Source organism: Carya illinoinensis, chromosome 6, assembly GCF_018687715.1.
Source record: "Carya illinoinensis cultivar Pawnee chromosome 6, C.illinoinensisPawnee_v1, whole genome shotgun sequence".
NCBI lineage: Eukaryota > Viridiplantae > Streptophyta > Magnoliopsida > Fagales > Juglandaceae > Carya > Carya illinoinensis.
Genome location: NC_056757.1, coordinates 4,808,399 through 4,823,658, shown reverse-complemented (window position 1 = coordinate 4,823,658; position 15,260 = coordinate 4,808,399). Strand labels below are relative to the sequence as shown.

The following is a 15,260-nucleotide window of genomic DNA, read 5'->3' as shown; positions in this document are numbered from 1 at the left end:
CCACCTTGCTATACTATACGCAAGTCAGGGTGTTAGAATAAGACAACAATTCAAAAAACCACCACCATTGAAAGAGTTAAAAGAATTAATCCTTCAAGAACTTACAAACAAACAGAAGACTTGCGAAAGTATATCTTGTCACAAACTCCATAGTTCATCAGGAGCAGTTGAGTAAGTCCTAAATCCCCACAGACGATAATGGCCTTAAGATCAATTAAAGCCCCTGCATCCATAGAGTTCTGATCTATTTAACAACAACATTGAACAATACTTAGCTTTCTTTTTCTTTTCCAAGTACATAAACACAGCTATACTGTCTTGGTGAAAACCTAATAGCCTATACACACATAAAACCACAATTGAGTATACTGAACATTCACAGCAATTACTTGCAAAAATATTTTCACAGCAGTGGCATGTTTAATACATTGCAAGTGAAAGATCTTATTGTATGCTAAAGGACCAAGCATCAGATGTTCATTAGAGCAAAAAACTTAGCATTTGGTTCTTGAACCCTGTAAATATTTGTTGTATTGTTTTTTTTTTTTTTTTTTTAATACAACGGCAAATGAAATACTGTAGAAATTCCTAAAATTTACTTAAGAGTATTGTTTTAAGTGAAGCAAGCATTTGTTTTTAAAAATTTATACTAGTTGTTATTATTTCATCTCTTATGTTACTTCTAAGCTTGTCGCCTTAGTGCTGGAAAATCAGTTGTCTTGAATTGTTGGTGCTGTAATGTTTTAACAGTTTTTATTATCATCCTTCCTCTGGTAATAGTTTGTTGGCTTTTTTTTGTTAAATGTTCAGGAACTTGCAGAACTTCCTTTCATCCTATATGTGCGAGGGAGGGGAGCTTGAGAATGGAAGTCTGGGGAAAATATGGATGTGATCATGTAAGGCATATCAATTTGCATCCCAGATTATAAATTTCATCTTATCGTTGTTGCTAATATACCCCTACTACAAAATTTATTTTGGGTTAATTTTATTTCTTCTCTCTTTCTCTCTCCTCTTTTCTTTAAAAAAAAAAAAAAACTCTTTAAAAGCTGGCCTTAGGATATGGGGAGGCTTTCTGACTATAAATACCTATATACTGTGGATACTTCTGCAGGTTGAGTTACGGGCTTTTTGCTTGAAGCACTCAGATGTAGAAGATAGTAGCAATAGTTCACATGCAGGTGATCCCTCTGTGGCTGTTGGTAGTGACTCCAATGTTGCTAACCATCTTCCGGTGGAAGTCTCTAAGAACAAGTCACACCAGTTAAAGATTGACTGCAAAAATGGAGATGACCATGTTGTCCATATGGGAACTTCTGATACTATTTCTGATAAGTCGACCGATAGTGAATTACAAGAGATGGGTTGTTCCAATTACAGATTAAATGCCAGAATTTTGTCGGAATGTGGTGATGCACAGGAACTCATTAATGTGGGGTCACTGGAGAGGAGAAATGAGGATGTTAACACATCTGACTCCCTTAATGTTGCACTGATTTTGAATAAGGTGCTTGTGTGGATTTTTTTTTTGGGGGGGGGGGGGGGGGTGCAAATATATAATCTCAACTATTTAATTTAGCTTGGACTCATGGTAAGTTGTAATGTATTTTTTAATTTTGCAGTTGATTGATCGAGGGAAAGTCAACTTGCAAGATGTGGCATTGGAGATTGGCATTTCGCCTGATTCATTAACAGCAACACTGGCTGTAATATGCTAACTGATTAACTTTTTCGTTGGTGATTAGTTTCTGAAAGATTTTTTAGCCTATTATTCTTGTTTTTTATCTTTCTTTTATGTAATGTTTTCACTTTCTTCCCGTAGGATGATGGCATGGCCCCTGACTTGCGATGCAAAATACTCAAATGGCTTAGAAAGCATGCTTATATAAGTACCTTACAGAAAAATAGAAAAGTGACAAGAAGTTCAGTAATTTCATGTGAGAATGAAGTTGGGACAACTGATGGATCAGATGCTATAGCAGTATCAAAGTCTGATATTCCCAGTCCTGTTGCTGTTAAGTCAGTACCCCCACGTAGAAGAACCAAAAGTGACGTTAGGATTTTGAGTGACAGTGGAGAAACAGATTACTCAAGTAAATCATCAGTTCACAATGCTAATGGAAAGGTAATAAGTTTATACTATTTGGAGTTTTGTAAGTTTGGAGATGGATTGGTTTCAGGAGTTGTGTTTTGTTTATTGGACGAGAAAACTAAATTATTGGTTTTGGCTTACGCATATAACTATGCATGCTGGTTTTGTCCTTTGGTAGAAGCTTGACATGTGTTCCTGCTCAGAATTGTAGGCTTGCTAATACCTTTAACTTCAATCCCAATGTTTGTACGACCAGTTTTGGTTACCTGTGTTCAATACTGCTTGAACTTTTTTTTTCTTTATGTAGTTATTACCTAGATGTCTTCTAATTTGCCTACGCATTTTTCCTTCCTTTGTTTGTAAGGTTCTCATGTTCTATCACTGTTGTGTTGTTCTTCTGTAAGAAGTGCATTTATAAGCTTTAAATGGGAATTGTTGGGGGAGAAATGAGGAATAAATATTAATACTAGTTTTCTATTGGGTTGTGATCTCCTCTCAGTTTTTTTTGTTTTGTTTTATGGTACACTACTGTTTGGGGTGCCCTCCTTTTTCTGTTATTTCAACTGAAAATCCCCACCATTCTTTTCATCCTGATAAAATCCTTATTCAATTACCACATTTTTAGTTTTGATGTCGTTTTGTTATGGATATTGTAGGTATAGAATTTGTTTTGCTTCTGGAAAGTTGGTTTCTTCAAGCTCTTTATCGTCAGGTACCTTCCCATAAAATCTTCCTTCCCATCCTCTAGAATTCCTCCACGCTAAATAGTTCAAGTGGAAATCGAACACCATTCAAACTCTTTTAAAAAAAAGGAATTGAGCACGATTTGATCTCCTATCCGCTTTAAATTCTGAAAGTGATGGTGTTGTTTAGATTTAGGTCCTTTCATTTGCATGTGCACATGACTTAATTTGGTGAATTCGCTAGGATTAAAGGTATCATCTGATGTTGCAGCACCATAGTTTCTAAGTGGCCAAGGAATTGAAGTTTATCTATGCTCTACATGAGCCTCAAGTAACTAAATATGAACTGGTACCATAGGCACTTTGACTGCGAAAGAGGTCAGGGTGTAGTGGTGGTTTTGGAGGGCGGATAGGAAAAGGTTTTTTTGTTCGAATTCTTTCAATTTAAGAAATTGGTTGGTCATAGTGAGATCCATTTGTACTCCTAAGATCACAGCATCCGATTGGTGTAGGGCAAAACACGCTGATTACAAATCCGATGTAGATCACTAATAAGAAAGGTGCTTTTGGATGGTGTCCTTGTAGATTTGGGGGACCAAGATTTTGTGAAAAAAAGTGTGTTTTGGTATAAAAGCTTGCTAGATTGATTTGGGTTGGAGAATATAGATAATGGGTTTTGTTCTTGAAAGCAAATGGGAACAACTTATTCTAGTGTTTAGGGAGAGCTAGGGTTAAGGTTTTGAAATGGAAAATAAAGGTGGGTACTTGTATGGAATTTTGGGGTTTCAAAGTTTAAGAGAAAGGGTGGGGTTTAGAGGGGCAAACAAAGGGAAAAAAATTTCAAGTTTGGGGCTGCTGAAGAGATCTGTAGAATGATTTATGAGGAAATGGAGGGTATAATTTGCTAAAATTACATCTAGAACTCCTAAGTGTGGAGCTACAATAAAAGCCATTACATCAACACTTACAGTCGTTATGCACTTCTTAAAAGCTCATTCTTGATTCTTCCTTGCTATCCTAGGGGTTGTGATTTTGCTTCTGTAACATTGATGTCAAATATTCTTGTGGGAGCTTGTGTTTTTAGCCATCCCCCCTTCCCAAAGTAAAAGAAAACCTTTGAAATTAACATTTCAGTTTCAGCTATGCATGTATGCTGGTGTGGACCACCTAGCTAATTGTTTTACCTTGGAGGCCTGTTCTCGCAATGTCCCTCCTTCCCCCATTTCTGTTGTGGGAGATGGTTATACCTCTCAGTTTTGCATCTTTTTTTTTTTTTTGATACGTAAGAAGTAAGTTTTGCATCTTAAAAGCATGCTGTCACTGGTACATGATTCTCTGTTATATCATTATTGTTTTCTTAGAAATTAGCTTAAATTAGGAATGTGAGCAGTGAGAACAATGGCATGCAGTTACCCTTCTGATAGTGGCATAAATAGGCTGGTATATGTCCTGTGTACTTGGGGCATTTGCCTATTCTTATTATAAATATTTTTTATTCTTGATAAAAAAAGGCTGTCCAATGTTGAAGTTATGTGATCTCTGTCTATGCTTTGTCAAATCTTTAACTAGTTACTGAAGTTTTCTGGTGTTCTATTTACACAGTTCGATTTCCTAGAGCTTATACAATTAGCTCATAAAACTTTTCTTACAGTTTTATCTTTTTTGTTTGTGCAGAACTCTGATGAGCCTGATGGGATTGACGATTCCTTGCTGAAGCATTCACCTAAGTCTGAAGGTTTGCGGTGTTCATGTTCTTGGTTACTTATTTGTGTGGCATTAGCTTTTTAATTTTTCTTCTCGATTTTGTTTGATTGTGGCTGTTGTTTCTGTGAATTCAGTCTAATTAGATATTTATTGGAACTCTAAAAAGTTAAATTTTCAAAGGTTTATACATTTTTTGATAATTAAGATAAAATGTTATTAAAAAGCAAAGGGAATAAAGCCAAGGGTGTTATCCGAGTACGCATGGAGTACACATGATATATTTAAATAGAAAACAAGAAAAGACTTTCCGCGATTTTTTATGGGGTGGGTTAGAGGATGAAAAGAAATGTCACTTGATCAAATGGGATAAAGTATGCACTCCGTTGTCTTGTGGTGGTTTGGGCCTAAGAAATTTGCGAACCTTCAACAAGGCACTCCTGGGGAAATGGTTATGGCGGTATCATCTTGAGGGAGATGCTCTTTGGAGGCATACCTTAGATGCCAAATATGGGAGCATTTGGGGGGGATGGTGCACTAAAGAAGCAAGAGGGACATACGGCGTGGGAGTCTGGAAATTTATTCAGAATGGATGGAATAACTTTCTCGGTAACTGCAAATTTGCGGTGAGAAGAGGCACACGCATCCGCTTTTGGCATGACATTTGGTGTGGGGATGTCGCCCTGAAAAATGCTTTCCCCTATCTTTTCAGGATCGCTTTTGATCAGGGTTCCTCGGTAGCCGATAATATGTGTAGTGCTGTTGACTCTATCCAGTGGCCTGTGAGATTCTCTAGAGCTGCCCAGGATTGGGAGGTGGGAGTCATCACTGATTTCTATAGCGCTTTGTATGAAATGAAGCTAAGGGCTGGAGGGGAGGATTGCTTACTTTGGATATGCACAGGAAATAAGAAATTCTCAGTCCGTTCTTATTACAAGGCCTTGACAAATCACCCCTGCAATGTCTTCCCGTGGAAGAACATCTGGAGGTGCAATGTTCCCCTTAAGGTAGCTTTCTTCGGATGGGTGGCTTCTCATGGTAAAATTTTGACTATAGACAAGTTAAGAAAACGTGGACTCTACTTATTGGATTGGTGCTTCATGTGCAAACATGACAGTGAATCTGTGGACCACCTCCTTCTTCACTGCGAAGTAGTTAAGACCTTGTGGGATGAAATCCTATCCAGGCTTGGTATTGCATGGGCTATGCCTAGGAGGGTGATTGATTTATTGTCTTGTTGGCAAGGAATGAGGGGCAATCGTTAGATAGCTACTGTCTGGAAGATGGTACCTTTATGCTTAATGTGGTGCACATGGATCGAAAGGAATAGACGCTGTTTTGAGAACAAGGAACGCTCCCTCGACGGTCTCAGGGCTTTCTTCTTTCATACCCTATTACTTTGGGCGTCCTCTATTGTATTGAACGGAACAAGTCTTCATGACTTTTATGCTACTATTCGTAGCACTTAGTTTGTAACTAGGATCCCTTTTGTATACCTCCTGCGTACTCGGGCTTTACCTTTTTACGTGGATCAATAAAATCTTTTACTTATAAAAAAAAAAATAGAAAACAAGAAAAGATCCAAGAATGTCCTGGAAACCAGAAAAAGAAAAAATCTATGTGCAACTATCCAATGGTTAGGGTGTTTGAAAAGGTAGACTTAAGGTCCGACACTAACTTCTCAGTCTTAAAAGCTGCGCTCATTCATTTCTCTTCAAATACACTATAATTAAGAAGATGGAATCATTTTCTAGAATAATGTATGCTAATGACTTGGAAACTACCCTTTCCTACACTCGAAGAGATCCACCACTTGGCAAGGCATGTCCTGATCTATCCCCATAAGACTGAAAAATGTGTTCCCAAACTGTGCAATGAAGTAGAAGGTGGCCAATGGATTCCCCAAGTTTCTTAGCAATAGTGGCTGAAATATTTATTGCTGATAAGTAATGGTTCAGAGTTTTTGCTATTTCCTTTTCACATTTTTATCATTTTGGTCAAAATTATTTCTTGGGAAGGTGTTTAATGGTATGAAATAATTTTTCGGCTTTGGAGTGCACCTCTTTTTCATTGTGGGGAAGCTAATTGGAGATTGAGGTCCAAAGGAAATTTAAATATATTCAGAATCGCACAGCTGCTTTGTTTTCATCCTCTCTTCGCAGCAGGCCTCCATAAAATCCGATGGCTCAGTTCACAAGGTAGACCTGCACCACTAGGGCCTATCAGCGTTGTAGAAAGTGCTATGAGCTTTTGTAGGTGGTTTGCTATAAGGCGTATTTAACGTCTGAGTTGACAGTGGGATTGAAATGTAGTTCTTATTTGCTCATATTGACATGGTGTCACAGCTACTGCAATATCTAGCATTGGGTCTTTCATTGTATTGATGGATGCTAAAATCATGATTGTTGTTATCCATTGCAAATTGCCAACATAGAGGGGAATATCAAGTGATCACTGCTTGATGGTTGTTTACATAGCATATAATACATTTGTCAGCATCATTGTCAGTTTGCACTATGATGGAATTTGAACAACCTTATGCATATTAAGATGAGATAGTTATGATACGATGGGGAGGAAGATAGCGACGATTACAGATTCCCGTGATGGCGAGAATGACAAATGTTTAAGATAATTATTTTGAAGAGCATAGAGACAACTATAGGGTCATGAAAGGTCTTGATGCTAGAAAATCTCAGTTTGTAGTACTAGACTGGTGCTGCATGTTAGTCTGGTATGATTTGGTGGAGAATCTGGTGTTCTGCAAAGAGTGGTTTGGTTGGAAAATGTGAAGTGCAAATTACATCAGTGCTCTGCTGTTGTCAATTGAGTTTTCGTTTGAAAAAACTGGCTGGACATTATGGGGCTTTGAGCTTCACAAGACTAAGGCCTAGTTTGTTTTCAAAGATGAGATGAGATGAGATGAGATGAGATAAGTTAAATAAAATATTATTATAATATATTATTTTTGTATTGGAATTTGAAAAAGTTGTATTGGGATTTGAAAAAGTTGTAGTGGGATTTTATTTTGTATGGGGATTTGAAAAAGTTGTAATGATTAAGATGAGATGAGATGAGATGAGATGAAAGTTTTGTGAAAACAAACTAGGCCTAAGTCGATGCTTTGATTCTGAGCCCCTTCTGGCTGCTTTCATATAAGATTCTTCTTTTTCCTCAATTCAAATTTTTAGCAGTTTTTAAAGTTTATTCGATCAATAAAGTTTATTACTTACCAAAATTTTTTTAGCAGTTTTTCCTTGTCTATCCATTATATTTGTTGCTGCTACCTTGGGTGCTTCTGGATCTTACAATGCATTTCTCGCTGTATCCTTTGATACAAATGGCATTTGTTGGACAGGCAATTTAGCTAGACCCTCAAATTGCAGCCTTCCTGAGAGGGTTCATTTGGAGCAAGTTGCAATTCCTGAGCAGAATGCTTTGGTGAATGGAGGCCAGGGAAATCCAGTTTGCTCCACTGCAAATTCAGTAGCCTCTGATATCATGTAAGCTTTGCAAAGTGATCTCTTTTCATTTGTCGAATTTAAAAGTTTTTTATTTTATGGTCATTGTTTGAAACTTCTGGCACGTTACTATTTTTGCTCTGTTGATAAAATTTTGTGATTCCAAGTGACGTGTGATTTCCTTTTCAATCCATTAATGTAGGAAAACAGAATCAGTGTCAAGTTTTTATATCCACCCATACATTCGCAAGAAATTGTTGCAGATGGAATTGGGGATGCTTTTGAACCCGATAAGCAAATTTGATGGTAATGCCTTTTCTTTTATTCATGGTTTTTGGTGGATTTAGTCCCCCATAGGTATTGCCTGAACTTTAGGGTCTAGAGTAGAAGAGAGATAGACTGCAGCAGTAAATGGTCAATAAATGATGTGGGACCAACTTTATGCATCTCTCTCTCTTCCATTCTAGGCCCTAGAGTTCGGGCAGAACTCTAGGGGATCTAAATCTGTTTTTGGTCAGTTCTAAAAGATGCTTCTCTTGGCAGGTTCAAGGGAGAGAGAAATCTCTCGGTTGGAGGCTTCTTCCAATGCTAGTGTTTGCTGTAATCACCAAAGTCAACATTCAAAGTGCAATGACACGATTTGCAAATCTTATGGACTAAATTTAGAACAGTTGATTAAGGCTAGGAAAATGGGAGCTTTAGACTTATCTCCAGAAGATGAAGTGGAAGGAGAAATTATTTATTTTCAGCATAGGTTACTTGGCAATGCTGTTGCGAGAAAGCAGTTTACCGGTCTCTTCCTTGTTCTCTTCATCTTTTGGAACATTTTTTTACCTAGGTTCTGCTTGGCTGCTGAGATTTTTTACATGAGAATTTTGAGTTTTAAGATTAAATATTAAAATATTATATTTTAATATTATTATTATTTTGAGATTTGAAAAAGTAAGAAAAAAGTTGAATTGTTTATTATATTTTGTATAGGGATTTGGAAAAGTTGTAATGATGAGATGAGAATTTTATGTTTGAAATGAGAATTCTTTGTGGCCAAACAGTACCTTAATTTATCCCTTTTGTTATTCAGCATAGGGGGAATTATTTAATTATGATCTACCACTCTGATATATGACCTGCATTGTCTCTTTGCAGATAATTTAATTTGTAATGTTGCGAGGAGTTTACCACAGGAGATTGATGTGGCACGGTGGCAAAGTTGGGAATCTGTGCTTGTTAACCAGTATCTTGGTGAGCTTAGAGAGGCAAAAAAGCAGGGTAGGAAAGAGAGAAAGCATAAGGAAGCTCAGGCTGTGTTGGCTGCTGCAACTGCTGCTGCTGCTGCATCCTCAAGGATTTCATCATTTAGGAAAGATGCTTATGATGACCCAGCTCAACAGGAGGTTATTAGTTCTTTTTTTCCAACATTTCTTTCAGCCATATGATAAACAAATATTTTATTTTGATAAGTAATCTTTGCATATCCTTCCCACCTCCCTCTCCTTTCTTTTATGACAGAAAAATATTCATACTTGCTCTTATTTTCAGAATTTGAATACCTCTAATGGGAGGGCCGGCATCAGCTCCCAGTTAATGCCACGGAAAGAGACGCCTTCAAGAGTGGCTGCACCAAGGATTTCATTAGAAAGACATTCTGATTTTGTTAATTCGACATCAGATCTTTCCAAGGAACATCCTAGATCATGCGATGTCTGCCGTCGGTCTGAGACATTATTAAACCCCATCTTAGTCTGTTCAAGTTGCAAGGTTTTCTAGCTGTAGCCATAAATTACTCCTTGAAAAAGTCAATGTTCCCTCTGCTTGGGCTTTAAGGATGTATTTTTCTCACAGGTTGCAGTTCACTTAAGTTGCTATCGTAGTGTTAAAGAATCTACGGGTCCATGGTACTGTGAATTATGTGAAGACTTGTTATCATCTAGAAGTTCTGGAGCTCCAACTGTCAATGTCTGGGAGAAGCACATTTTTGTTGTGGAATGTGGCCTATGTCGTGGCACTACCGGTGCTTTTAGAAAGTCTTCAAATGGTGTATGGGTCCATGCCTTTTGTGCTGAGGTAAAGTTTCATCTTTTTGCCTAGATTTTTGGTGTCTGTTTTTCTGCCCTCTTTTCTTCACCAAAGTTTAGTTAATTTTAATTAATTTTCATATTTTAGTGGGTCTTTGAATCAACATTCCGAAGGGGACAAGTGAATCCAGTTGAAGGAATGGTACGTGTATATGCTAAGTTGTGAAGTGATCAAAATCTTAATAATTTAGATTCATAATTTGCTTGTTTGTTTCTAAATATGTTTCTATTCTTTTGGGAATTTTGCTTTGTCTTTAACATTTGTGCAAGTTTAGTTATAAGCACCATTTCATGTGATCAAATGCAGGAGACGATTTTGAAGGAGGTCGACCTTTGCCATATCTGTCGTCGTAAACATGGGGTCTGCATAAAGGTAAGGGCCATCATAGACCTTTTTTTGTTATCTTGTGTATTGGACCAAAAGGGGTTCTTTGCAAGTAAGATCATCGATGATTGTGAAACTGTAATTTGTCTGCAGTGTCACTATGGCCACTGTCAGATCACCTTTCATCCTTCGTGTGCCAGAAGTGCCGGCCTCTACATGAATGTAAAGAATTTTGGTGGAAAGTTGCAGCACAAGGCTTACTGTGAAAAGCATAGCTTGGAGCAGAGGGCAAAGGTCTAGCATTTTCTGCTTAACTTGGGCATTTTTGGACTTTATGTTTTGTCATGCCCTGAATAATCAATCTGTGCAGGTCGAGACCCACGAACATGGAATTGAGGAGTTCAAAAGAATCAAGCAAATTAGGGTAAGGGTTTTCTGCTTTTGGTTGCTGCATTGTTATCTGGCCATATTCTGGTCTATGTGTTATGGTTAGATTAAGGATCCATTCGAGTGGGTGTTGTTCACCTTGATATCTTCTTCTGATAGAGGGGGTTGAAATGACTATCTTGAACTTGAAGCTATTTTAAATGAAAGGTAGGTACTTGATTTGATTTCATACATGTTTGTCAACATTTATCTGTTGGCCCTTTAACTGGGGGCTTATTTTTGTTATTCACATTCTGGGCGAATATGATCCTATTCCAACTCCTAAAACCTGTGCTGTTGTGGTTGGAAGACTGTGATACCCCATATGATAAAGATAAGTGTAGGTGGTGTATGGGATCCCACATTGTTTGGGAAGGAGAAGTTCTTGTTCTTTGTAAGGTTCCAATGAGGTTCCAATTGTATCATTGACTAGTCCTTTTGGAATACATGCCATGTGGTCTGAGCCTTCCATTGGGGCTTTACAAATGGTATTAGAGCCAATCACAACCGACTTGAGATGCCACAGTTTTAAATTATAAATTTTAAAATCTAAAAACATGGTTTTAAATTATAAATTAGGTGTTTCTTATTTATAAAACCCGTAAACTTGGGCCATACCGAATGTTACTGTTAATAATATCTTCTTATAAAAGAAAAATAATAACTTAATAATTACTTGTCGAATGAAATTTTCTGTAGCAACAATTCATATTTTCTAGGAAAGCTAAAGTTCTTTTTTGTGCTCCTTGGTTGAAACTTGAAAGGAAATACCTGGTTACTTGGGAAGCAAATTCTTCCAGGGACCTATCAAAAAGTAATTTCTGCCAGGTTGATTATTGAAGTTCTGTAGGATTGATCTCACTGCATGTGAAGCTTCTGTTTTTAATCCATTGAAACTTGCCTCATTATAGGTACCTGTCATAAATCAGCTTCCTACTTGCCTTTTATTTTCTTGTGGGGTGTAGTCCCATGCCTATGTCAAATTATGGATTTAGAGCTTTATCTACGTTTATAAGCTTGGTTTGCTACTATGCAATTGCTGGCCTATATTATGCACTAGTCATGGTAGTACTTTCTATTTTTTCTATTACTGTTTTTTAAATGACTAATATCTTTTTTTGTGTTGCTTTGTTTGTGCAATTCGAATGCCATGATTGAATCCTTGTATATTTGACCTTGTACAGGTTGAACTAGAGAGGTTACGGCTTATATGTGAGAGAATAATCAGACGTGAAAAGAAGAAGGTAAGTGATTGTAGATTAACCATATGGTCTCTGAATAATATTATATGTACAAACGTATATAAATGTGATTCTGGTCTTGAGTGCCCTATAACATAAGATTCCTATGCTCTGTGTGATATGGTCTTAAGTTAGCCTAGATATTTACAGCCTTTTGGCCTTAGTGAATGCGATTGAATAAAACCTGTGATTCTTTTTTTAGGTGTAAGACAATTTTATAAAAGTACAAATGGGCACAACCCAGGTACATTGTATGTATACGGAAATCTAATTTGGGAGATGGAAAACAAAAACCAATAAAGAATAATTGGAGTTGTTAGAACTATTTTCTGAGTAGAGATCCTAGTATTATGGTTCTTACTTCTTAGCTCTAGCATCGTCCTCTCACAATCTTCAAAAGTCCTGAAAGTTGTGTTCCTTCCAAATAAATTACATTAAATATAAAGAAGTTAGAACCTTCCACAGCGTTGCAATTTGCCACATATTGCTTATGGTTACTTGCTGCTATTACTCTTTTATTGTCTTAAACCTGTCAATTCTCTCTTTAGTCAGGTGATTTTCCTGGTGCATATACTTCTCATTATTTTCTAACAGAGCCCTTCTACTTATCATCCCTACACCACACACCACACTTGATTTTTTATTTATTTTTTCTTCTATTCTTGCTAAACTTAAGGAATTCTTTTATTCATCATCCATACACCACACATTTAGTAAGGGGAAAAAAAAAATCATGTGTGGTGTGAGGCGAAGGGATGATGAGTAGAAGAATTCTTTCTAACATGGCCATTTATTAAACACCAACTTCTGTCTCTTCTCTCTATCCCTTATTGTTCTCTTTTGATATGTGACTAATTTTTATCTTATGCATGGTCTGGAATTTGTTTGAATTTTTTTCCTTCCCTTTTGTGGATCTTTGCAGCGGGAATTGGTTTTGTGCTCTCATGACATGCTCGCTTGCAAAAGAGATCATGTTTCTCGTTCTCTGCTTGTTCGTAGTCCCTTCTTCCTTCCTGAAGTTAGTTCTGAATCAGCTACAACGTCCCTTAAAGGGCACACTGATGGTTATAAATCATGCAGTGATGCAATCCAAAGATCAGATGACGTAACCGTTGACAGCTCAGTTTCTGTTAAGCACCGGGTTAAAGTTCCTGTGTCCATGGACACTGAGCAAAAGACAGATGATGACAGCTCTACATCCCAATCCTTTCTTACAAGAAAGCTCACAGAGAGGGCACAATTTTCCGGGAAGCAGATTCCTCATAGGCCTTCTGTGGCATCAACTAATCTTTCTGATGATGGCGGATGGAGATCAAAATCTAGAAAGGTATTATGTAATTTGATACACGTTTCACTTATGTTTCTGCTGGAATTTTGACTAACGTGGCTATATATTCACAGCATGCCGAGACGTTTGAGAAAGAGCTCGTAATGACTTCAGATCAAGCATCTATGAAGAATATGCGGTTACCTAAGGGATATCAGTATGTTCCTGCTGATATCCTTCCGAGTGGGGAGCAGATAAACCAGGATGCTTGCTCTGGGGAGCCATTGGAACGACATGGATAGATTGAGGCATCTTCTTTTGGGTTTTGATTTGCCTGATAAGGCTGCCATCCATTGAGGGCAAATTTTCCGCCCAGAGGCACACATTCATCTGATAATGAAGACTGGCAAAAATGAGCACCAAGATGGGGTTATTGCCAGCATACTCATAAATAGGAGCCACGCTCTGGTTTGGGCAGGGAAATTTTGACAAAATTGTTTGTATATTCATTGTGAGAGTAACTGTACAGTGGATGAGGGTTCATTTCATTCAAATGTAACAGAAGGGCGTGAATGTCTTTATGTTGATGCATATCTCGTGGAAATGGTGGGATGGAAGCCCTGTTTCTTCGTATTGTATACGAGGCAATTAAGAGTATCACCTCCTGTGCCTGCTCTGTAAAGTTGGTGTATATATTCTTGAAATATCAAATCCTGAAAAGGATACCGCTCTGCTTCATATAGATTAGAGCATTTGGTTCGAAATGCGACGTTATTGTGTTTTTAGCTTGCAGTGGTTTTTAGGTTTTGCTGACATTGTAGCTTAGAAAGCTGGAGGAAGAATGGTTGTTACATGTAATCGTTACAGAAACAACTAAAAAGACTGAAAGCTGGAGGAAGAATGGCTTATTATATTTATAAAAAGACTGAAAAGAACAATATTTTTAAAGTGACGGAGACATAAACAGTAATTTTTTAAAAATATTTTATAACAAATTAAAGTTGCTGTATTTTTACTATTCATGTCTCTTGTCAGTGTACAAGGAATTTGTATATTTGTAGTGTGCATATATTTATATACTAGGCTACAACCTCAGGTGTGTTAATATTGGAGGTGCACGTGACATAATGATTTAAATAAAATAAAAATGAAAAAATTTATTTGTTTGGGAAAAGAAAATATAAGGTTAAAGAAAAGTAAAAAATAAAGATAAAAAAAAAAAAATCTAAATTTTAGCAAAGTATAAGAATTGGTCTGTATCATATTGGATTATTTAGTTACTCTCTATATAATAATAAATATTATTAATTTAATAATTTTTTTAATTTTTAATTTTATCACATTTTATAGTTCTACAATTAAAATATTAATAATAATTATATTATAATAAAATTAATAATATTAAATATTAATATTAATAATAAGTAAATTCTAATTAAATTAATAATTGATATTATATATTGAGTGTTTTAAGTATTTTATTAGTTAAATTTACTTAAAGTTGAATTTTACAATTAGAATGATCTAAAACATTTATGTTGTAAAGAGTAAAGTCATTTTAATTTTTTTATTTAAAAAAATTGAAATAAAAAGAAAAGAAAATAAGTACACTGTCAGAACAAAAAGGATATGAAAAAGAGATACTAATTCATGTACACGACATGGTTATTAAGGGCCTTTTGATAAAACAGAATCTTTCATTAAATTTTACAAGTGAGCTATATGTCAAATGGTCAAGAGTCTTAATGGCTTTTTAATAAAATATGACTTAATGGAAAAACAAAAAAAGTTAACAAAAAATAAATAAAAGTTACTATTTATAGTTAGATAGCCACTTATTATAATAATATATATGGAAAAATCTATTTGTCATCCTCACACTTCACACACCACACTTATTTTAATTTTTTTTCATTTTTTCTATAATAAATATGTAGTGTGTGGATGATAAATAAAATAATTTAATTAGTTTAATAAGAATAAAATAAA

The 15,260-nt window shown here is 36.2% G+C and overlaps 1 protein-coding gene across 1 annotated transcript in view; it reads left to right on the top strand.

Annotated features, from left to right (window-relative positions):
- Positions 1-14,035, top strand: part of LOC122314410 — a 33,817-nt gene extending 19,782 nt beyond the window's left edge. The window contains exons 2-19 of the mRNA XM_043129998.1: positions 811-896; positions 1,115-1,507; positions 1,623-1,706; positions 1,823-2,125; positions 4,450-4,510; positions 7,835-7,979; positions 8,140-8,243; positions 8,481-8,729; positions 9,084-9,331; positions 9,477-9,695; positions 9,780-10,001; positions 10,101-10,154; positions 10,320-10,385; positions 10,491-10,631; positions 10,708-10,761; positions 11,948-12,007; positions 12,927-13,331; positions 13,406-14,035. Of these exons, the coding sequence (XP_042985932.1) occupies positions 811-896; positions 1,115-1,507; positions 1,623-1,706; positions 1,823-2,125; positions 4,450-4,510; positions 7,835-7,979; positions 8,140-8,243; positions 8,481-8,729; positions 9,084-9,331; positions 9,477-9,695; positions 9,780-10,001; positions 10,101-10,154; positions 10,320-10,385; positions 10,491-10,631; positions 10,708-10,761; positions 11,948-12,007; positions 12,927-13,331; positions 13,406-13,573 (3,062 nt within the window). The 3' untranslated portion in view covers positions 13,574-14,035. The remainder of the gene's footprint in view (positions 1-810; positions 897-1,114; positions 1,508-1,622; positions 1,707-1,822; positions 2,126-4,449; positions 4,511-7,834; positions 7,980-8,139; positions 8,244-8,480; positions 8,730-9,083; positions 9,332-9,476; positions 9,696-9,779; positions 10,002-10,100; positions 10,155-10,319; positions 10,386-10,490; positions 10,632-10,707; positions 10,762-11,947; positions 12,008-12,926; positions 13,332-13,405) is intronic.
- The last annotated feature ends 1,225 nt before the right edge of the window (positions 14,036-15,260 follow it).